This window comes from Portunus trituberculatus, chromosome 41 (assembly GCF_017591435.1).
Source record: "Portunus trituberculatus isolate SZX2019 chromosome 41, ASM1759143v1, whole genome shotgun sequence".
In the NCBI taxonomy this organism is placed as follows: Eukaryota; Metazoa; Arthropoda; class Malacostraca; order Decapoda; family Portunidae; genus Portunus; species Portunus trituberculatus.
Window position 1 is genome coordinate 11,868,532 of NC_059295.1, and position 18,998 is coordinate 11,887,529.

General features: G+C 38.9%; 1 protein-coding gene across 4 annotated transcripts in view; it reads right to left on the bottom strand.

The window, feature by feature from the left end:
• LOC123516504 (E3 ubiquitin-protein ligase HERC2-like) overlaps positions 1-18,998 on the bottom strand; it is a 456,561-nt gene that overhangs the window by 292,950 nt on the left and 144,613 nt on the right. For all 4 annotated transcript variants that reach the window (XM_045275907.1, XM_045275905.1, XM_045275904.1 and 1 more), the window contains one exon: positions 14,400-14,496. In XM_045275907.1, the coding sequence (XP_045131842.1) occupies positions 14,400-14,496 (97 nt within the window). The remainder of the gene's footprint in view (positions 1-14,399; positions 14,497-18,998) is intronic.

The window sequence follows — 18,998 nt, forward strand, 5'->3', positions numbered from 1 at the left end:
ATTCTCATACCTGCATATGGATGTAACCTCTTTCCAACTCATGGTGCCTTTCAATGTAATTCCTGAAAACTATTGCCACACAAGTCACACATTTGCCCAGGCCTTTGTAAACACAACAACCTGTGGTAGTGCAATCAGCTGATCGCGAGGAGTGTTAGTCTGCTCGTGCGACCTTGACCATGTCTTGATCGTGTATTTACCTATTTGTATTTACCTATTTGTGTATTACAGGGCCTGAGCTAAGCTCTCTGTGTCCTGTCTCCTTGTCCATTCCTGTCATATCTCTCTTTCATCTGGTTGACACACACCACGTCAACGACATCACTGCTCAGTTTATTCCACTTATCAATGCTACGATGCGGGAAACTGTATTTTCTCATGTCATTTAGACAGATGTCCTTTATTAGCTTTTTTCCATGTCCTCGGAGATGATTACTTGTGGTCACCTTTATCAACTCTCTATCCAGTATGTCAATCTTGTTCACCAATTTATACATAGTTATCATGTCTCCTCTTGTTCTTCTCTCTTCTAATGTGGTCATCCCCAGCTTTCTCAGTCTTTCCTCATAGTCTAACTCCCTGAGTACTGGTACCATCCTTGTTGCCAGCCTCTGTACCCTTTCCACCTTCTTCACATTTTTCTTCATATGCGGTGACCGGACACATGCTGCATATTCTAACTGGGGTCTTATTAAGGTACATAATATCTTTTTCATTATTCCTTCATCTAGGTAGTGGAACGCAAGGCGAATATTTTGAAGCATGTTATATTATGTTTTCCCAAAAATCTTGTTAATGTGTTTCTCCAGTGACAAAGTGTTTTGCACGTTACTCCTTAAGTCTTTCTCCTCATTGGTCTTTTAAATTTTCTCATCACCCAGCCTGTAATCCCAGTTTGGTCTGTATCTACTTCCTCCCATTTTCATAACATGGGTCTTGTCTATATTAAATTCCATCTGCCACTCCTTACTCCACTCATATATTCTATCAAGATCTTCCTGTAACTTGTTACAATCTTCCACATTCTTTACTCTCCTCATAATTTTAGTATCGTCCGCAAACATGTTCATGTAACTGTCAATTCCTACTGGCATATCATTAACATAAATCAAAAACATGATGGGACCAAGCACTGACCCTTGTGGAACTCCACTGGTTACCTTCTTCCACTCGGACTTCCTTCCTCTCACCACTGTTCTCATTTCTCTTCCCATTAAGTAATTTTCCATCCATTTTGCTAGTTTATCATTTACTCCTCCAATCTTCTTTAGTTTCCACATCAGTCTATTGTGTGGTACTTTATCAAAGGCCTTTCTCAAGTCCAGGTAGATAGCATCCACCCATCCCTCTCTATGTTGTAGTATGTCAGTCACTCTTGAATAAAAACATAATAAATTGGATACACACAATCTTCCTTTTCTGAAACCAAACTGTCTTTCACTCAGAATGTTTTCACTTTCTAGATACTCACTCCACTTAGCTTTAATTACTTCTTCACATACCTTGCACAATATACTAGTCAACGATACTGGTCTATAATTTAGCGGTTCCATTCTACTACCATTCTTATATATAGGCACAATGTCAGCTCTTTTCCACTCTTTCGGGACTAATCCTGTTCATATGGAGGTTTCCACAATATCAAATACAGGGTTCAACAATTGATCCTTACATTCATTTAGCAACCTCCCAGATATGCCATCAGGCCCCATTGATTTATTAATATCCAGATTGCTTATAATTTTCCTTACATCTTCCTTAGTAACCATGATGTCCTGCATTTGCTTTATTTCCGTAGGTCTTCCTCCCATAAAATGCTCCTCCTTTGTAAACACTTTGCAAAAGTTGTCGTTCAAAATTTCAGCTATATCTCCAGCATCCTCATATACTTCTTCCCGTTTTTACCTTTTCTATTGCCTCCCTTATATTTAGTTTTCCATTTATGAATTTGTAAAACATTTTTGGGTCACTATCACAGTTTTCCACCACCCTCTGTTCATATTCCTTCTGTGCTGTTCTCCTTACTTCAACATATCTATTCCTTGCTGTTTTGTAAACTTCTCTTGATAATACATCACTGTTTTTCTTAAGTTTCTTCCATGCCTTTTCTTTGTTCTTTTTTGCTTCTTCACAATTTCTATTAAACCACTGTTTATTATTTAAAGTCCTCTTTCTGTGATATGGCACAAACTTTTTCACAGCAGAGTTATACAAATCCATAAATTTATCATATTTCAATTGCATATCCCTTTCCTGGTATACCACGGACCAGTCAATTTCATTAAAGAACTCCCTTATATGGTTATAATTTGCCCTAATATAATTTAATTTTTCCTCCCTGCGTTCCACAATCTTATTCGTGCTTAATTCCGTATCCAGCTCAAAGCTTAGGACATCATGATCGCTTTTCCCCAAGGGACATTTATGTTCAATTTCCTCTTTTAGAGATGCCCCTGGTAAATACCAAATCCAACCTTGCTGCAACATCTTGTCCCCTGCACCTTGTTGGTGATCTCACCCACTGTGTCATCAAGTTATTTGTTGCTACCTTTAACAATTCCTCTGCCCACTCACCACCATTCACCACTTCGTAGTCTTCCCACACTATTTCTTTACAATTAAAGTCTCCGACTATCATCACTCTATCCTTTCTGATGAGTTCTTGCTTCATTCTGTCTAGAGTATTTCTCATCACCATTTGGTACTGTTCATATTCCCAAGCACTGGTTCTGGGTGGTATGTATACTGTTATAATATTAATGTCCCTCTTGCCATCTGTTATAAGCATACTTATCACTTCCTCATTTCTCTTACTATAGTTCACCTCCTTCACTATCAGATCTTCCTTAGTAAGAACCATTATACCACCACCTCCTTTATTTTTCTATCATTTCTCCATACTTTGTAGTGTTTTACAACAAACCAGTCTAGCTTTATTTCGGCCTTAGCTTTGTTTCCACTACGCACATTATGTCCGGTTCGTTATTTCTTAGGTAATCCATACATTCTAGCCTCTTAGACAGAAATCCATCTATATTCATGTAAGTCACTTGTATTCCATTCCTAGTCTCTTTCTTCCATGTAATGTCTATTCCGTCTGTTTTATCCACCACTTCTTTAGCCTCCCATTTCTCATCCTCCAAAAAAACTTGGTCTTTTCCTCCTCTGTTCTTTTGTCATTCCTCTCTTTCACTTCAGTTACAAGCTCTTTCATTTTCATTCGCTCATCCTGTGACATATTTCTTCTTATGTAAATTGTTTTGGTTTCCTCAGAGTCCTTAAGTTTCCAAGCCCTCCTCAACAAGGCCTCAGCTGCCACCTGAGACTTTAATTTCAATTTTAATGGTCTATTCTTGCCTTCCTCAAAAGCTCCCAATCTCACACTTTCTTCTACCTCAGCATATAGGTCCTCTTCCTCCACAGAGATCTTATTCAGTAAAGACTTAATCCTGTCATTTTCCTTATCCCTCCTATCCTGCCAGTTTCTGTTAGTTTCCTCCCTCAATCCTGTTATGATCACACTTTTTTCTTTTCAGCAATATCTCTCACCACATACTCATTTTCCTTTAGTGCCTTTACCATTTCACTCTGTAATCACTTTATTTTCCTCTTCCTGCTTTTTCACTATCTCCTAAAGGACCTTTGTACCTCCTGATGTTCATGGTTCACTTCTTTCATCCTGGCATCAATTAGATTAAGGCATTCCTCCTTCCTCAAGTCCCCTTCGGATATTTTCATCTCCATTTCTAGGAGTTTAGCCTTCATCTCTTCACATTGTTTCCTTAGTTGTTGGTTTTCCTTCTGCATCTCTACTTTTTCCTTCAATAGCTCTTTATTCGCTAACGTTAACAAATAGATCTCTTTTTTGAACAAATCATTCTCGGCTATAACTCTATCCAGTTTTTCTTCTATGGACAAAATGTTTAGGAATGGGTAGCTGCCATGTTTGTTATCGCCAGCTGATTACGGCCAAAACAATCATCGCCCACACTCTCCTCTCAGGGACCACTCTCCATATCCCTCACTTTCAAAACTATGCGACAGTAGGACATCAACAGGACACCAACTCAGAGGTACCAGGGCCCTGTAACACCATATGTATTTTCACTTCTTCCCGTCCGCAGCCGGAGACGAGCCGTCCTCTCTCAGCGACGGCGATGTCGCGTGTGTGTGTGTGTGTGTGTGTGTGTGTGTGTGTGTGTGTGTGTGTGTGTGTGTGTGTGTGTGTGTGTGTGTGTGTGTGTGCATTTACCTATTTGTATTTACCTATTTGTGTATTACAGGGCCCGAGCTAAGATCTCTGTGTCCTGTCTCCTTGTCCATTCCTGCCATATCTCTCTTTCATCTGATTGACACACACACAACACATGACTGCTCAGTTTATTCCACTTATCAATGCTACGATGCGGGAAAATGTATTTTCTCACGTCATTTACACAGATGTCCTTTATTACCTTTTTTCCATGTCCTCGGAGATGATTACTTGTGGTCACCTTTATCAACTCTCTATCCAGTATGTCAATCTTGTTCACCAATTTATACATAGTTATCATGTCTCCTCTTGTTCTTCTCTCTTCTAATGTGGTCTTGTGTGTGTATTCACCTAGTTGTATTCACCTAGTTGTAATTTTACAGGGCCTGGGCATCATACTTGTGTGGCCCTGTCTCCATATCTACACACATCCAACTTTCCTTTAAAACTATGCACACTCCTTGCTGACACCACCTCCTCACTCAAACCATTCCACACCTCCACACATCTTTGTGGGAAACTATATTTCTTCACATCCTTCAAGCATATTCCCCTGGCTATCTTTTTACTATGCGATCTTGTAATTCTATTTAAGTTTTCCTCTCTCAACATCATTTGCTCATTATCCACTTCATCTAGTCCGTTCAACAGTTTATAAACCTGTATTAAATCTTCTCTTTCTCTTCTTTGTTCCAAGGTAAGCAAATTTATTTCTTTTAATCTCTCCTCATAGGTCATTTTTGCCAATTACAGAACCATTTTTGTTGCCATTCTCTGCAATCTCTCCAACTTCCTTATATGCTTCTTTTTATAAGGGGACCAAACCACTCCAGCATATTCCAATCTTGGTCTAATTACCGTACTAATTAATTTCTTCATCATATCTTTATCCATATAATGGAAGGCTAATCCAATATTTTTTTATCAAATTATACGTTTCTCCAAACATCTTATCAATATGAGCCTCAAACTACCCATGGTCTTGTATTATCACTCCCAAATCCTTTTCCTTTTCCACCTTTTTCAACACTACTTCTTCACCCATCTTATATGACTCTCTTGGCTGTCTTCAACTCTTCCCCATCTCCATCACATGACTTTTGCTCAGATTAAATTCCATTTGCCACCTCTTGCTCCACTCCCAAATCTTATCCAGATCTGCCTGTAAAATTTCACAATCTTCTTCACTCTTCACACACCTACACAACACAAACGGTTCCGTAGCCATCCAACTGCTGAAACTCATGCCCTATATATTTCTGCCCGTAATCATGCCAAATCTATTCTCCAACTTACTAAAACTCTTTCATCAATAGAAAATGTCAAAGTCTTTCCAATTCTAACTCCTCTCGAGATTTCTGGCATCTAGCCAATAATATCTCTAACAACTTTACTTCTTCGTCTTTCCTCCTTTACTTCATCCAGATGGCTCTACAGCTGTCTCTTCTTTTTCTAAAGCTGAACTCTTCGCTCAAACCTTTGCTACCAACTCAACTTTGGATGATTCTGGGCATATTCCTCCTACTCCTCCACCCTCTGACTACTTCATCCCTAAAATTAAAATTCTTTATAAAGACGTTTTCCTGGCCCTCTCTGGCCTTGATTCTCGGAAGGCTTACGGTCCGGATGGAGTCCCTCCTGTTGTTCTCAAAACTGTGCTTCCGAACTCGCTCACTGCCTGGTCAAACTCTTTCATCTGTGTCTCTACTTCTATTTATCCTTCTTGCTGGAAGTTTGCTCACATTCAACCTGTCCCTAAAAAGGTGACCACTCCAATCCTTCTAACTACCGCCCTATAGCTTTGATTTCCTGCCTTTCTAAAGCCTTTGAGTCTATCCTTAATAGGAAGATAATGAGGCATCTATCAGCTCACAACCTTCTCTCTGATTGCCAGTATGGTTTCCGTAAAGGCAGATCTACTGGTGATCTTCTTACTTTCCTAACTGAATCTTGGTCATCCTCTTTAGGGACTTCGGTGAAACCTTTGTTGTCGGCCTTGACATATCGAAAGCCTTCGATAGAGTCTGGCACAAATCTTTAATTTCTAAACTACCCTCCTACGGATTCTATCCTTCTCTGTACCTTCATCTCCAGTTTCCTTTCCGATCGTTCTATTGCTGCTGTAGTAGACGGTCACTGTTCTTCCCTAAAACTATCAACAGTGGTGTTCCACAGGGTTCTGTCCTATCACCCACTCTCTTTCTATTATTCATCAATGATCTCCTAAATCTGACTCAATGCCCTATCCACTCCTATGCTGATGATACCACCCTGCATTATTCAACAGCGTTCAACAGACGCCCAACCCAACAACAATTAAATGACTCAAGGCGAGATGCTATAGGACGCCTAACTTCTGATCTTTCACTTGTTTCTGATTGGGGCAGAGAAAACCTGGTTTTGTTCAATGCCTCAAAACTCAATTTCTACAACTATCTACTCGACATAACCTTCCAGACAACTATCCTCTCTTCTTCAATAACACTCAACTTCCCTCTCCTCTACATTAAACACACTCGGTCTATCCTTCACTAAAAATCTAAACTGGAAATTTCACATCTCTACTCTTGCTAAATCAGCTTCCAAGAAGTTAGGTGTCCTATGGCGTCTTCGTCCATTTTTCTCTCCTCCCAGCTGCTTGCTCTGTACAAGGGCCTTATCCGCCCGTGTATGGAGTATGGCTCTCATGTCTGGGGATCCACACACAGCTTTACTAAACAAGGTGGAATCTAAAGCTTTTCGTCTTATCAACTCTTCTCCTCTAACTGACTGTCTTGATTCTTTAAGTCACCGCCGCAATGTTGCATCTTTATCTGTCTTCTACCGCTGTTTTCATGCTGTCTGCTCTTCTGAACTTGCTAACTGCATGCCTTCCCCTCCTGCGGCCTCGCTGCACAAGACTCTACTTCTTCTCATCCCTATTCTGTCCATCTTCCTAATGCAAGAGTTAACCAGTATCTTCACTCCTTCATTCCCTACACTGGTAAACTCTGGAACTCTCTACCTGTGTCTGTATTTCCACCTGCCTATGACTTAAACTCTTTCAAAAGAGGAGTGTCAAGACACCTCTTACGTTAACTGGACCCTCCTTTTAGATTTTTTGTTTTTTCTTTCTACTTTCCTCTTAACAGGGCCTGGCAACCAGCGGGATTTTTTTTTTTCAACACTTTGTTTTCCCTTGGCCAGTGCCCTTGTAATGTAAAAATTTTCCATCATTAGATTAAGAAATCTCTCTCCCATGCTTCCTCTCCAACACCACTTACTAGATTTTCCCAATCCACCTCCTTACAATTAAAATCTCCTACTAGTATCACCTTTCTTTTCCAGATAATACACTTTCCAAACTCTGTAAAGTATCCTTGATCATATTGTCGTATTCCCTTAATGTCCAAGAATTTGTTTTAGGAGGTACATAGGTCACCATGATTATTAATTCTTTTCCATCACTTTTTATCCTTATGCTTATCACTTCTGCGTTGTTCTTCCCATACCAAACCTTATCCACATTTATTTATTTCTTCGTCATAATCATAACTCCTCCTCCACCTTTACTCTCTCTATCCTTTCTCCATATATTATATTTATTATCCAAATTTATCTTTGTTTTTTCATGCAATTTTGTCTCAGTCAAACACACTATATCAGGCTTCTCCACCATCATATAGTCTTGCAATTCCAATCTACTTGACAGTATCCCATCTATATTAGTATACATTACGGTCCACCCACTGCTCCCTCTAGGGGTTTCTCCGTATTCCTTCTTTCCACATACCACTTTCTGACTCTCTCTCCTATAACTCTCCAAAAAAACTTTTCTCTTTCCTCCTCAGACCGCTCATCATTTTTCCTTCTCGCCTCTTCCACCAATTCCTTATATCTTCTCCTCTCTTCATTTCTATTCTTTCTCACAAACACCTCTTTACAACCTTCTATCTCTCTTAACTTTGATGTTCTATATAGGATATCCTCCAGATTGTTGTGACTTCAGTACTACTTTAATCGGTCTGCTCACTCCCTCCTTATACAGACCCAGTCTATGGATCTCTTCCACTTCTTCTTGTAGGTCTTTTTTTTCATCATCATTTAGATTTTTGAACAGATCTCTTACCGTTTTAATTCTTCCTTAATTCTCTTAGGCTTATATGTTATATTTTGTTCTTTCATCCCAAATATTAACACACTCTTCTTCTTTTTTGCTATTTCCCTTATCAATGTTTCCTTATTCTTCATTACATTAACCAGTTCCTTGGACCTTTCTTTTTTGTCTTCCTTCAACTGATCTTTAATTATTTCTTGTAATCCAACCATCTCTGCTTCCCTCAACTCAGTCCATTGTGTTTTCTTCAGTTCCCATTCCCTTTCATTCTGCTCACTAATCATTTCCTTAAAGTCATCTTTCTCCTTTACTACTCTCTCCATTTTCTCCTCCAACCGTCTCTTGTATTTTTCAACCTCCACTCTCAAGTGTGCATTCTCATCCACCAATCGTTTTTCATTTTCCTCCAGTCTCTTAACTTTCCTTCAAAGCCTTGCGGAATTCTCTAACCTGCTCCTCCTCACTCCTCTGAACTTTTAATTCCTTCACCAACTCCTCAAATCTCTTCTCCAACATTACCAATCTACCTTGCATTGTTGCCCCTGTTGAAGATGGACTCATGCTTTGACTGGCCACTTTCGGCTTTGCTCCCTGGGCCTCATCGACATATTTTGAATTTGGTAATTTATTTCTTACCGGTCTATCCATTTTTTTTTACTCTTCCTGGGTGCATGTGGGTGTGTGGTCACTGAGGACCAGGCCAGGTAGCTACGTGTGTGTGGTGGGATGCATAGGCGGCTGCTATGGCTGGCCTTTGTGTGGTTCCCGCTCTGTCGTTTGGAGTGTGGAGGTTCTCACACCTCCGATCACTCACATGTACACGCCATCAGGCTACGTTCACTCTGTACACTCGTTCACTCGCTCTGGTCGCCCCTCAATAGCAATAACGATTCTCACTCAAGCACATTGCTTAGCGTGTGGAGTGTCAGTTAGATGCCACTCTGAGCAGGAGGCACGTCCGCTCTCCACGGAGCGCGGAGTGTGTGTGTGTGTGTGTGTGTGTGTGTGTGTGTGTGTGTGTGTGTGTGTGTGTGTGTGTGTGTGTGTGTGTGTGTGTGTGTGTGTTATTCACCACAGTCATCTACTAGTCACCCAGCCAGCCTTTCCCCTGCGGAAAGAGCTCAGACCCTATACTGACTGATCTTCGGGTAGGACTGTGACCGCACCACACACACCAGGAAAGCAAAGCCACAACCCCTCAAGTTACATCCTGTACCTACTTGCTGCTATGAACTCTACATTAACCCTTCAATGACGCCTATGTAGGCGTCATGAAGCCAGTAGCATATGGTGACGCCACGTCATCATATTTCTTTCTGAGCTTTCTTCAGTTCAGTTGTCCCTATAATGTGTTGGATACTAACTCACAGATGCTGTCCTTGAACCTAGTGCTCCTCACACCATCCTTGTATCCACCAATCACTAAAGATAAAATACATGTCCCTTGTGTCTAAAATTACCCAATGGCATAGATTGTTCCCATCTCTCTCTCTCTCTCTCTCTCTCTCTCTCTCTCTCTCTCTCTCTCTCTCTCTCTCTCTCTCTTCTTTTTTCCCTAAGTTACATCTCTCGAAGATAAGTTACATTGTAACATTCACACACACACACACACACACACACACACAAATACAAAACAACAAATTTTCTAATCTCTCTCTCTCTCTCTCTCTCTCTCTCTCTCTCTTTTTTCTCTCTCTCTCTCTTCTCTTTTCCTTCCTTTCTTTCCTCTCGAAGATAAGCTACATCGTCCGCTTGTGTCTAAAATATTAGCAAATGTCACTCTCTCTCTCTCTCTTTTTCTCCAAGAGAAAGCGCCCACTTTCCTCTTCATATAGTAACTAAAAATAGCAGCATAATACACAAAGACAACAAGTATGACAAGCTTCACAGTTTCCTCCTCCTCACACAACCACCATATATCATACAGGCTTTTTAACATCCGCACAAATTAAGAGGCTTGCCCATTTGCCTTGTCAATTCCCGGAACTCAAACCCAGACCTTCTCAGTTGTGAGCCGAGCAAGCTAACCACTACACTACACTGTGTGTATTTCTTGTGTGTGTTTATGTGTGTTTGTGTGTGTGTGTGTGTGTGTGTGTGTGTGTGTGTGTGTGTGTGTGTGTGTGTGTGTGTGTGTGTGTATATTCACCTAGTTGTATTCACCTAGTTGTAATTTTACAGGGCCTGAGTATCATACTGTGTGGCCCGTCTCCATATCTACACATCCAACTTTCCTTTAAAACTATGCACACTCCTCGCTGACACCACCTCCTCACTCAAACCATTCCACACTTCCACACATCTTTGTGGGAAACTATATTTCTTCACATGCTTCAAGTATATTCCTTGGCTATCTTTTACTATGCGATCTCGTAGTTCTATTTAAGTTTTCCTCTCTCAACATCATTTGCTCATTATCCACTTCATCCAGTCCGTTCAACAGTTTATAAACCTGTATTAAATCTCCTCTTTCTCTTCTTTGTTCCAAGGTAAGCAAATTAATTTCTTTTAATCTCTCCTCATAGGTCATTTCTGCAAATTCCGGAACCATTTTTGTTGCCATTCTCTGCAATCTCTCCAACTTCCTTATATGCTTCTTTTTATAAGGGGACCAAACCACTCCAGCATATTCCAATCTTGGTGTGTGTGTGTGTGTGTGTGTGTGTGTGTGTGTGTGTGTGTGTGTGTGTGTGTGTGTGTGTGTGTGTGTGTGTGTGTATTTACCTAGTTGTAGTTTTACAGGGCCTGGGCTTTATGCTCGTGTGGCCCCGTCTCCATATCTACACTTATCCAATCTTACTTTAAAAGTGTGCACACTCATTGCAGACACTACTTCATCTAAACTGTTCCATGTCTCAATACATCTCTGCGGGAAACTATATTTTTTAATATCTCTCAGACATCTTCCTTTTCTCAGCTTTTTACTATGCGATCTTGTGCTTCGGATGTCATATTCTTCTCTCAGGATCAGTTTCTCATTATCCACTTGGTCCATTCCGTTGATCAATTTATAAACTTGTATCAGGTCTCCTCTCTCCCTTCTTTGTTCCAGGGTTAATACATCCATAGCCTTTAGTCTCTCCTCATATGTCATCCCTTCAAATTCTGGAACCATTCTTGTAGCTATTTTTTGTAGCCTCTACAATTTCCTTATATGTTTCTTTTTATGAGGGGTCCACACTACTCCTGCATATTCCAATTTGGGTCTTATTATAGTACTTATCAATTTGTTCATCATTTCTTTGTCCATGTAGTGAAATGCTACTCCAATATTCCTTAGCAAATTATATGTTTCTCTAAAAATTCTATCAATATGGCTTACTGGTTGATTGTTTTCTTCCATCGTCACTCCTAAGTCCTTTTCCTTTTTGACTTTCTCCAGTTCTACTCCATCTCCCATCTTATAGATTCCCACAGGTCGTCTTTCACTCTTTCCCATTTCCATGACATGGCTTTTGTTCACATTGAATTCCATTTCCCACTTCTTACTCCATTCCCAGATCTTATTTAGGTCTTCTTGCAGTATTTCACAATCCTCCTTTTGCTTTATAACTCTGCACAGTTTCGTATCATCCAAACAAATTTATGTAGCTGTTCACTCCTTCTGGCATGTCGTTAATATAAATGAGGAAAAGTATTGGTGCCAATACTGACCCCTGTGGCACTCCGCTTTCTACTGCTCTCCACTTTGACTTCATATCTTTAACTACCGTCCTTATTTCTCTCCCCCTCAAATAATTTTCTATCCATCTCAATGTGCTTCCTTTTAAGCCACCCTTCTCCTCTAACTTCCACAGTAATCTTGCATGTGGCACTTTGTCAAATGCCTTTTTTAAATCCAAATAAATGCAGTCAACCCATCCTCTCTCTTGTACTCTATCAACTATTCTAGAATAGAAACTCAATAAATTAGTTACACAAGACCGTCCTTTTCTAAAACCAAATTGGCTATTTGATATTAATTTGTTGTCTTCAAGGAACTCGATCCATTGTTTCTTTATTATTTTTTCACACATCTTGCATATTACACTAGTTAGTGATACCGGTCTGTAATTTAAAGGTTCTTCCTTCCTTCCGCTCTTATATATGGGAACCACCTCAGCTCTTTTCCATTCTACTGGCACTGTTCCATTTTTTATTGAGCCTTTTATGATGTTGTATATAGGACTTGCTAGTTCTTCCCTACATTCTTTCAGTGTTCTGCCTAAGACTTCATCCGGTCCCATTGCCTTCTCTTCATCCAGTTCCTTCATTAACTCTTTTATTTCAAGCTTGGTTACTTTAAATCTTTTTTCATATAGATTCTCTCTATTACTCTGTGGCCTCTCGAATTTGGATTCCTTAGTAAAGACCTCCTGGAATTTTTTTTTAATAGTTCTGACATACTTTTTGGGTCTTCCACCATCCCGTTTTCTCCTTTTAACCTTTCTATTGTTTCTTTTTGCCTAATTTTTCCATTTATGAATCTATAGAACAATTTTGGTTGCTCCTTACATTTTTCGAGAATGTCTTTTTCGAAGTTTTCTTCCTCTTCCTTCCTCACCTTAACATATTCATTTCTTGCTTCTTTGAAGTTTTCCTTATTTGCTGGATTCCTATTTCTCCTCCACCTTTTCCATGCTCCATCTCTTTTCTCCTTTGCCTTAGCACACCTTGCATTAAACCAATCTTTCTTTCCTTCTTCTTTAGGTCTATATTTTGGGACATATTCCCTGACTCCTGTTTTGTATATTTCCAAAAATAAGTTATATTTGTCTTGCATTGTCTCTGAGTTTTCCATCTCCTCCCAGTCTACGTTTTTAAAATAGTTCTTGAGATTCTCAATATCAGCCTTTCTGTAATTTAATCAGTCTCCTTTGTATGAATTGTCTCTATCTTCCTTTCCCTCTTCTATATCTATTTCTAATATTACATGGTCACTCTTTCCCAATGGGCACTTATATCTTATATCATCAATCATTTGTATACCCCTTGTAAAAACTAGGTCCAATCTCGCCGGCTCATCGCTTCCTCTGAATCTTGTGCATTCCTTTACTCTCTGGTCCATCATATTGTCTATCATTAGGTTCAAGAATCTTTCTCCCCAGGCTTCTTTCCCCATACCACTTTCATAATTTTCCCAGTCCACTTCTTTATAGTTGAAATCTACTAATATCACTTTTCTCCTTTCTTTAACGATTCTCGTTAGATTCCTTATTGTGTCATCTATCATGTCTTTATATTCTTGATTGGTCCATGAATTTGATTTTGGTGGCACATATGTTACAATGATTGTTATCTCTTTTTTATTAATATGCATCTTAATATACAATACTTCTGCTTTTCCTTCCCCACATTCCATTTCATTTATCACTATCTCCTTCCTTAACATAATCATGACTCCTCCTCTTCCTTTACCCACTCTGTCTCTTCTCCATACATTATACCTATTGTCCAAGTCTATTTTGATTGCCTTATTTAGTTTTGTTTCAGCCAGGCATACAATATCTGGATTTTCTTTCCTTATGTAATCTCTTAATTCTAATTTACTTGATAAAACCCCATCTATGTTCGTATACATCATTTTTAGTCTTTTGCCTTTATCATTTTTAGTTAAACTTGTTCCACTTTTTTCTCTTCCTTCTCGTTTATATACCATTTCCTTATCCTGTCTCCTAGAATTCTCCAGAAAAATGCCTTCTTCTCCTCTTCTGACCTTTCATTATTCTTTTCCCTTACTGCTACTGCCAGTTCATTGTATCTCGTCCTTTCTTCCTCATTTCTATTTTTCTTTATATAGATATCCTTGCAGCCTTGTGTTTCTCTAAGTTTTGTTGTTCTATATAATATTTCTTCTGTTGCTGCTTGTGATCTTAGTAGTATCTTAATTGGTCTCGTTTTTCCTTCTTGATATGGTCCCATTCTGTTTATTTCTTCTGTGTGTGTGTGTGTGTGTGTGTGTGTGTGTGTGTGTGTGTGTGTGTGTGTGTGTGTGTGTGTGTGTGTGTGTGTGTGTGTGTGTGTGTGTGTGTGTGTGTGTGTGTGTGTGTGTGTGTGTGTGTGTGTGCATACCTGTACTGGGAAGAAGAGAGGAAAGGGCCTTTGCTCTTTCCTCTGCAGTGGGAAGCAAAATCGACCATCCGGTTTGCAGTGTAGCCTGTGCAGCAACCTGAAAAATAAATCAATGCAATTCAATATGTATGTGTGCAAGTATCTATGTATGTATATATACAGTATGTGTGGAAATATCATTTCTTTTTGCAGTAAGTGTAGGAGGCTATCAAGTACCTTCCCAGGAACGCAATATATTCAGACGCTTTTGAACTACTAACTGGCAATCTTCTACATTCCCCCTAGATACAGTCGCCAATGTCTGATTCATCTCAGTAGCTGTTCAGCTACTTAAGAGAGTAGGTGGATTGCATGTCTGATGTGCCAAGTGTAGGCTAATTGCACTATTATTTTGCTTCCTCCCATCCTCTCGACATGCCCAAATTGACTACAAGTAAGGACAAACAAAAGGAGGTGTTCACTTTATACAAGGCTGGTCACAATCTCCCATTTATTTTTACTCAAACAGGTGTGAAGCTGAGAACAACACAATGCTTGGTAAAGCATTTCAAGGAAGAGGGGAAAGCTTGTGCACTGGCTCCACATTCCAAGTTTGATAGGTCTCATAAGACCACTTTAAAAACCTTGTGCACTTATCTCCAGGCAGGTTGCTAAAGAACTAAGGTTGACAGCACGAGAAATCAAAGAAAAAAAAACACAGTTACTGGAACATGTGTCTGTGAGGAAGTTGTAGGACATTCTGCACAATGACTTGGGCAAAAAATTTTTTTGTGCCCACAAGAAACATTTGTTAACTGCACTGCAAAAGGAGAAGAGAGTAAAATTTTACAAGAAATACCTAGTCTGGAGTGAGGAGCAATGGAAGACAGTGCTCTGGAGTGATGAGGTAGTTTTTACTATTACTGGGACACCATCATCACAAATCTACCACAAGCCAGGCAGTGATCCTTTGGATCCTAAGTACACCTCCAAATTTGTGAAGCTACCAGCATCACGTATGGTATGGAGATGCTTTACATACTATGGTGTTGGTAATTTAGTTATTCTTTCTGATAATGTTACAGTGAACCAACAGAACTATTTTGAGCTTTTGATTGATGTCTTGTTGGAATCCTCCGAAAAAACACAAGCAAAAGTGTTTATGCGGGATTCTGCTTCTGCACATGTTGCTAGATCTATTATGCAGTGGCTGATTGACCGTGAGATTCCCTTTATTGGTGATTGGCCTAGCAATAGCCCATATATCAATCCTATAGAAAATTTATGAGCATACATGAAGACAGCTGAGTGGTATAGACATGTCATCACTGCCAAAATTTGAGACTCCAATCATGCAACTGAGGGCCAGTTTTCCATAAACTTACATGCAAAACCTTACATCCAGTATCCCCAAATGCCTTCAAGATATTGTAAAGATGAAAGGGAATGCAACTAAATACTATTTGGTTCAATGTATGTTTTTGTTTATCTACCATTCTCTCAGCAAACCACAAACAATGTGTTTTTTCAGGTGACATCAGGACTTTCCGTGCATAGTGTGTGTGTGTGTGTGTGTATTTACTAGTTGTATTTACCTATTTGTAGTTTTACAGGGCCTGGGCTTTACACTCGTGTGGTACTGTCTCCATATCTACACTTATCCAATTTTTCTTTAAAGCTATGCACACTCTTTGCTGACACCACTTCCTCACTCAAATTGTTCCACATCTCAACACATCTTTGCGGGAAACTATATTTTTTAACATCTCTCAAGCATCTTCCGTTCCTCAGTTTTTTACTATGCGATCTTGTGCTTCGAATGTCATATTCTTCTCTCAGGATCAGTTTCTCATTATCCACTTGATCCATTCCGTTAATCAATTTATAAACTTGTATCAGATTCCCTCTCTCCCTTCTCTTTTCCAGGGTTGGTAGATCCATAGCCTTTAGTCTCTCCTCATATGTCATCCCTTCAAATTCTGGAACCATTCTTGTAGTCTCTCCAACTTCCTTATGTGTTTCTTTTTATGAGGAGTCCACACAACTCCTGCATATTCCAATCTAGGTCTTATTAATTTCTTCATCATTTCTTTGTCCATGTAGTGAAATGCTACTCCAATATTCCTTAGCAAATTATATATTTCTCTGAAAATTCTATCAATATGGCTTACCAGTTGATTGTTTTCTTCCATCGTCACTCCCACGTCCTTTTCCTTTTATACTTTCTCTAGTTCCACTCCATCTCCCATCTTATAGATTCCCACGGGTCATCTTTCACTCTTTCCCATTTCCATGACATGGCTTTTGTCCACATTGAATTCCATCTCCCACTTTTTACTCCATTCCCAGATCTTATTTAGGTCTTCCTGCACTATTTCACAATCCTCTTTTTGCTTTATAACTCTGCACAGTTTCGCATCGTTTGCAAACAGATTTATGTAGCTGTTCACTCCTTCTGTCATGTCGTTTATATATATGAGAAAAAGTATTGGCACCAATACTGACTCCTGTGGCACTCCGCTTTCTACTGCTCTCCACTTGGACTTCATATCTTTAACTACCATGCTTATTTCTCTCCCCCTCAAATAGTTTTCCATCCATCTCAATGTGCTTCCTTTAAAACCACCCTTCTCCTCTAACTTCCACAGTAATCTTTCATGTGGCACTTTATCAAATGCCTTTTTTAAATCCAAATAAATACAGTCAATCCATCCCTCTCTCTCTTGTACTCTATCAACTATTCTAGAGTAAAAACTCAGTAAATTTGTTACACATGACCTACCTTTCCTAAAACCTAATTGGCTATTTGATAATAATTTGTTGTCTTCAAGAAACTCGATCCATTGTTTCTTTATTACCCTTTCACACATGTTGCATATTACACTAGTTAGTGATACCGGTCTGTAATTTAAAGGTTCTTCCTTCCTTCCGCTCTTATATATGGGAACCACCTCAGCTCTTTTCCATTCTACTGGTACTGTTCAATTTTCTATTGAGCATTTTATGATGTTGTATATAGGATTTGCTAGTTCTTTCCTACATTCTTTTAATATTCTGCCTGAGACTTCATCCGGTCCCATTGCCTTCTCTTCATCTAATTCCGTCATCAACTCTTTTATTTCAAGCTTGGTTACTTTAATCTCTTTCATATAGACGGTTTCTATATTACCCAGTGGTCTTTCAAATTTGGATTCCATAGTAAAGACTTTCTGAAATTTACTATTTAACACTTCTGCCAGACTTTTTGGGTCTTCCACCATCCCGTTCTCTCCTTTTAACCTTACTATTGTTTCTTCTTGCCTTATTTTTCCATTTATGAATCTGTAGAACAATTTCAGTTGCTCCTTACATTTTTCAACAATGTCTTTTTCATAGTTCCTTTGCTCTTCCTTCCTCACCTTAGCATATTCATTTCTCGCTGCTTTGAAGTTTTCCTTATTTTTTGGATTTCTATTTCTCCTCCACCTTTTTCATGCTCCATCTCTTTTCTCCTTTGCCCTAGCACACCTTGCATTAAACCAATCTTTCTTTCCTTCTTCTTTAAGTCTATATTTCGGGACATATTCCGACTCCTGTTTTGTATATTTCCAAAAATAAGTTATATTTCTCTTGTACCCTCTATGAGTTTTCTATCTCCTCCCAGTTAACATTTTTAAAATAGTTCTTGAGGTTCTCAATATCAGCCTTTCTGTAGTTCAATCGGTATCCTTTGTATGATTCGTCTCTATCTTCCTTTCCCTCTTCTATATCCATTTCTAATATTACATGGTCACTCTTTCCTAATGGGCACTTAAATCTTAAATCATTGTTCATTTGTATACCCATTGTAAAAACCAGGTCCAATCTCGCCGGCTTGTCGTTTCTTCTGAATCTTGTGTTTTCCTTTACTCTTTGGTACATCATATTATCTATCATTAGATTCAGGAATCTATCTCTCCAGGCTTCTTCCTCCATACCACTTTCACAATTTTCTCAGTCCACCTCCTTACAGTTGAAATCTCCTATTAATATCACTTTTCTCCTATCATGTCTTTATATTCTTGATTGGTCCATGAATTTGTTTTTAGTGGCACATATGTTACAATGATTGTTAACTATTTTTTATCAATATGCATCTTAATATACTGTACTTCTGCTTTTCCTTCCCAATATTCCACTTGGTTTACCACCATCTCCTTCCTTAACATCATCATGACTCCTCCTCCTCCTTTACCTACTCTGTCTCTCCTCCATATATCATACCTATTATCCATGTCTATTTTTATTGTCTCATTTAATTTTGTTTCCACCAGGCATACAATATCCGGTTCTTTTTTCTTTATGTAATCTCTTAATTTTAATTTACTTGATAAAAACCCCATCTATGTTTGTATACATAATTTTTAAACTCTTGTTCTTATCATTTTTAGTTAAACTTGCTCCATTTTTTTTCTTTTCCTTCTCTTTTATGTACCATTTCCTTATCCTGTCTCCTAGAAATTTCCAAAAAAATGCCTACTCCTCCTCAGACCTTTCATTATTTTTTTCCCTTGATTCTGCCACCAGTTTGTTGTCTCTTCCTTTCTTCCTCATTTCTATTTTTCTTTATATATATATATACTTGCAACCTTCTGTTTCTCT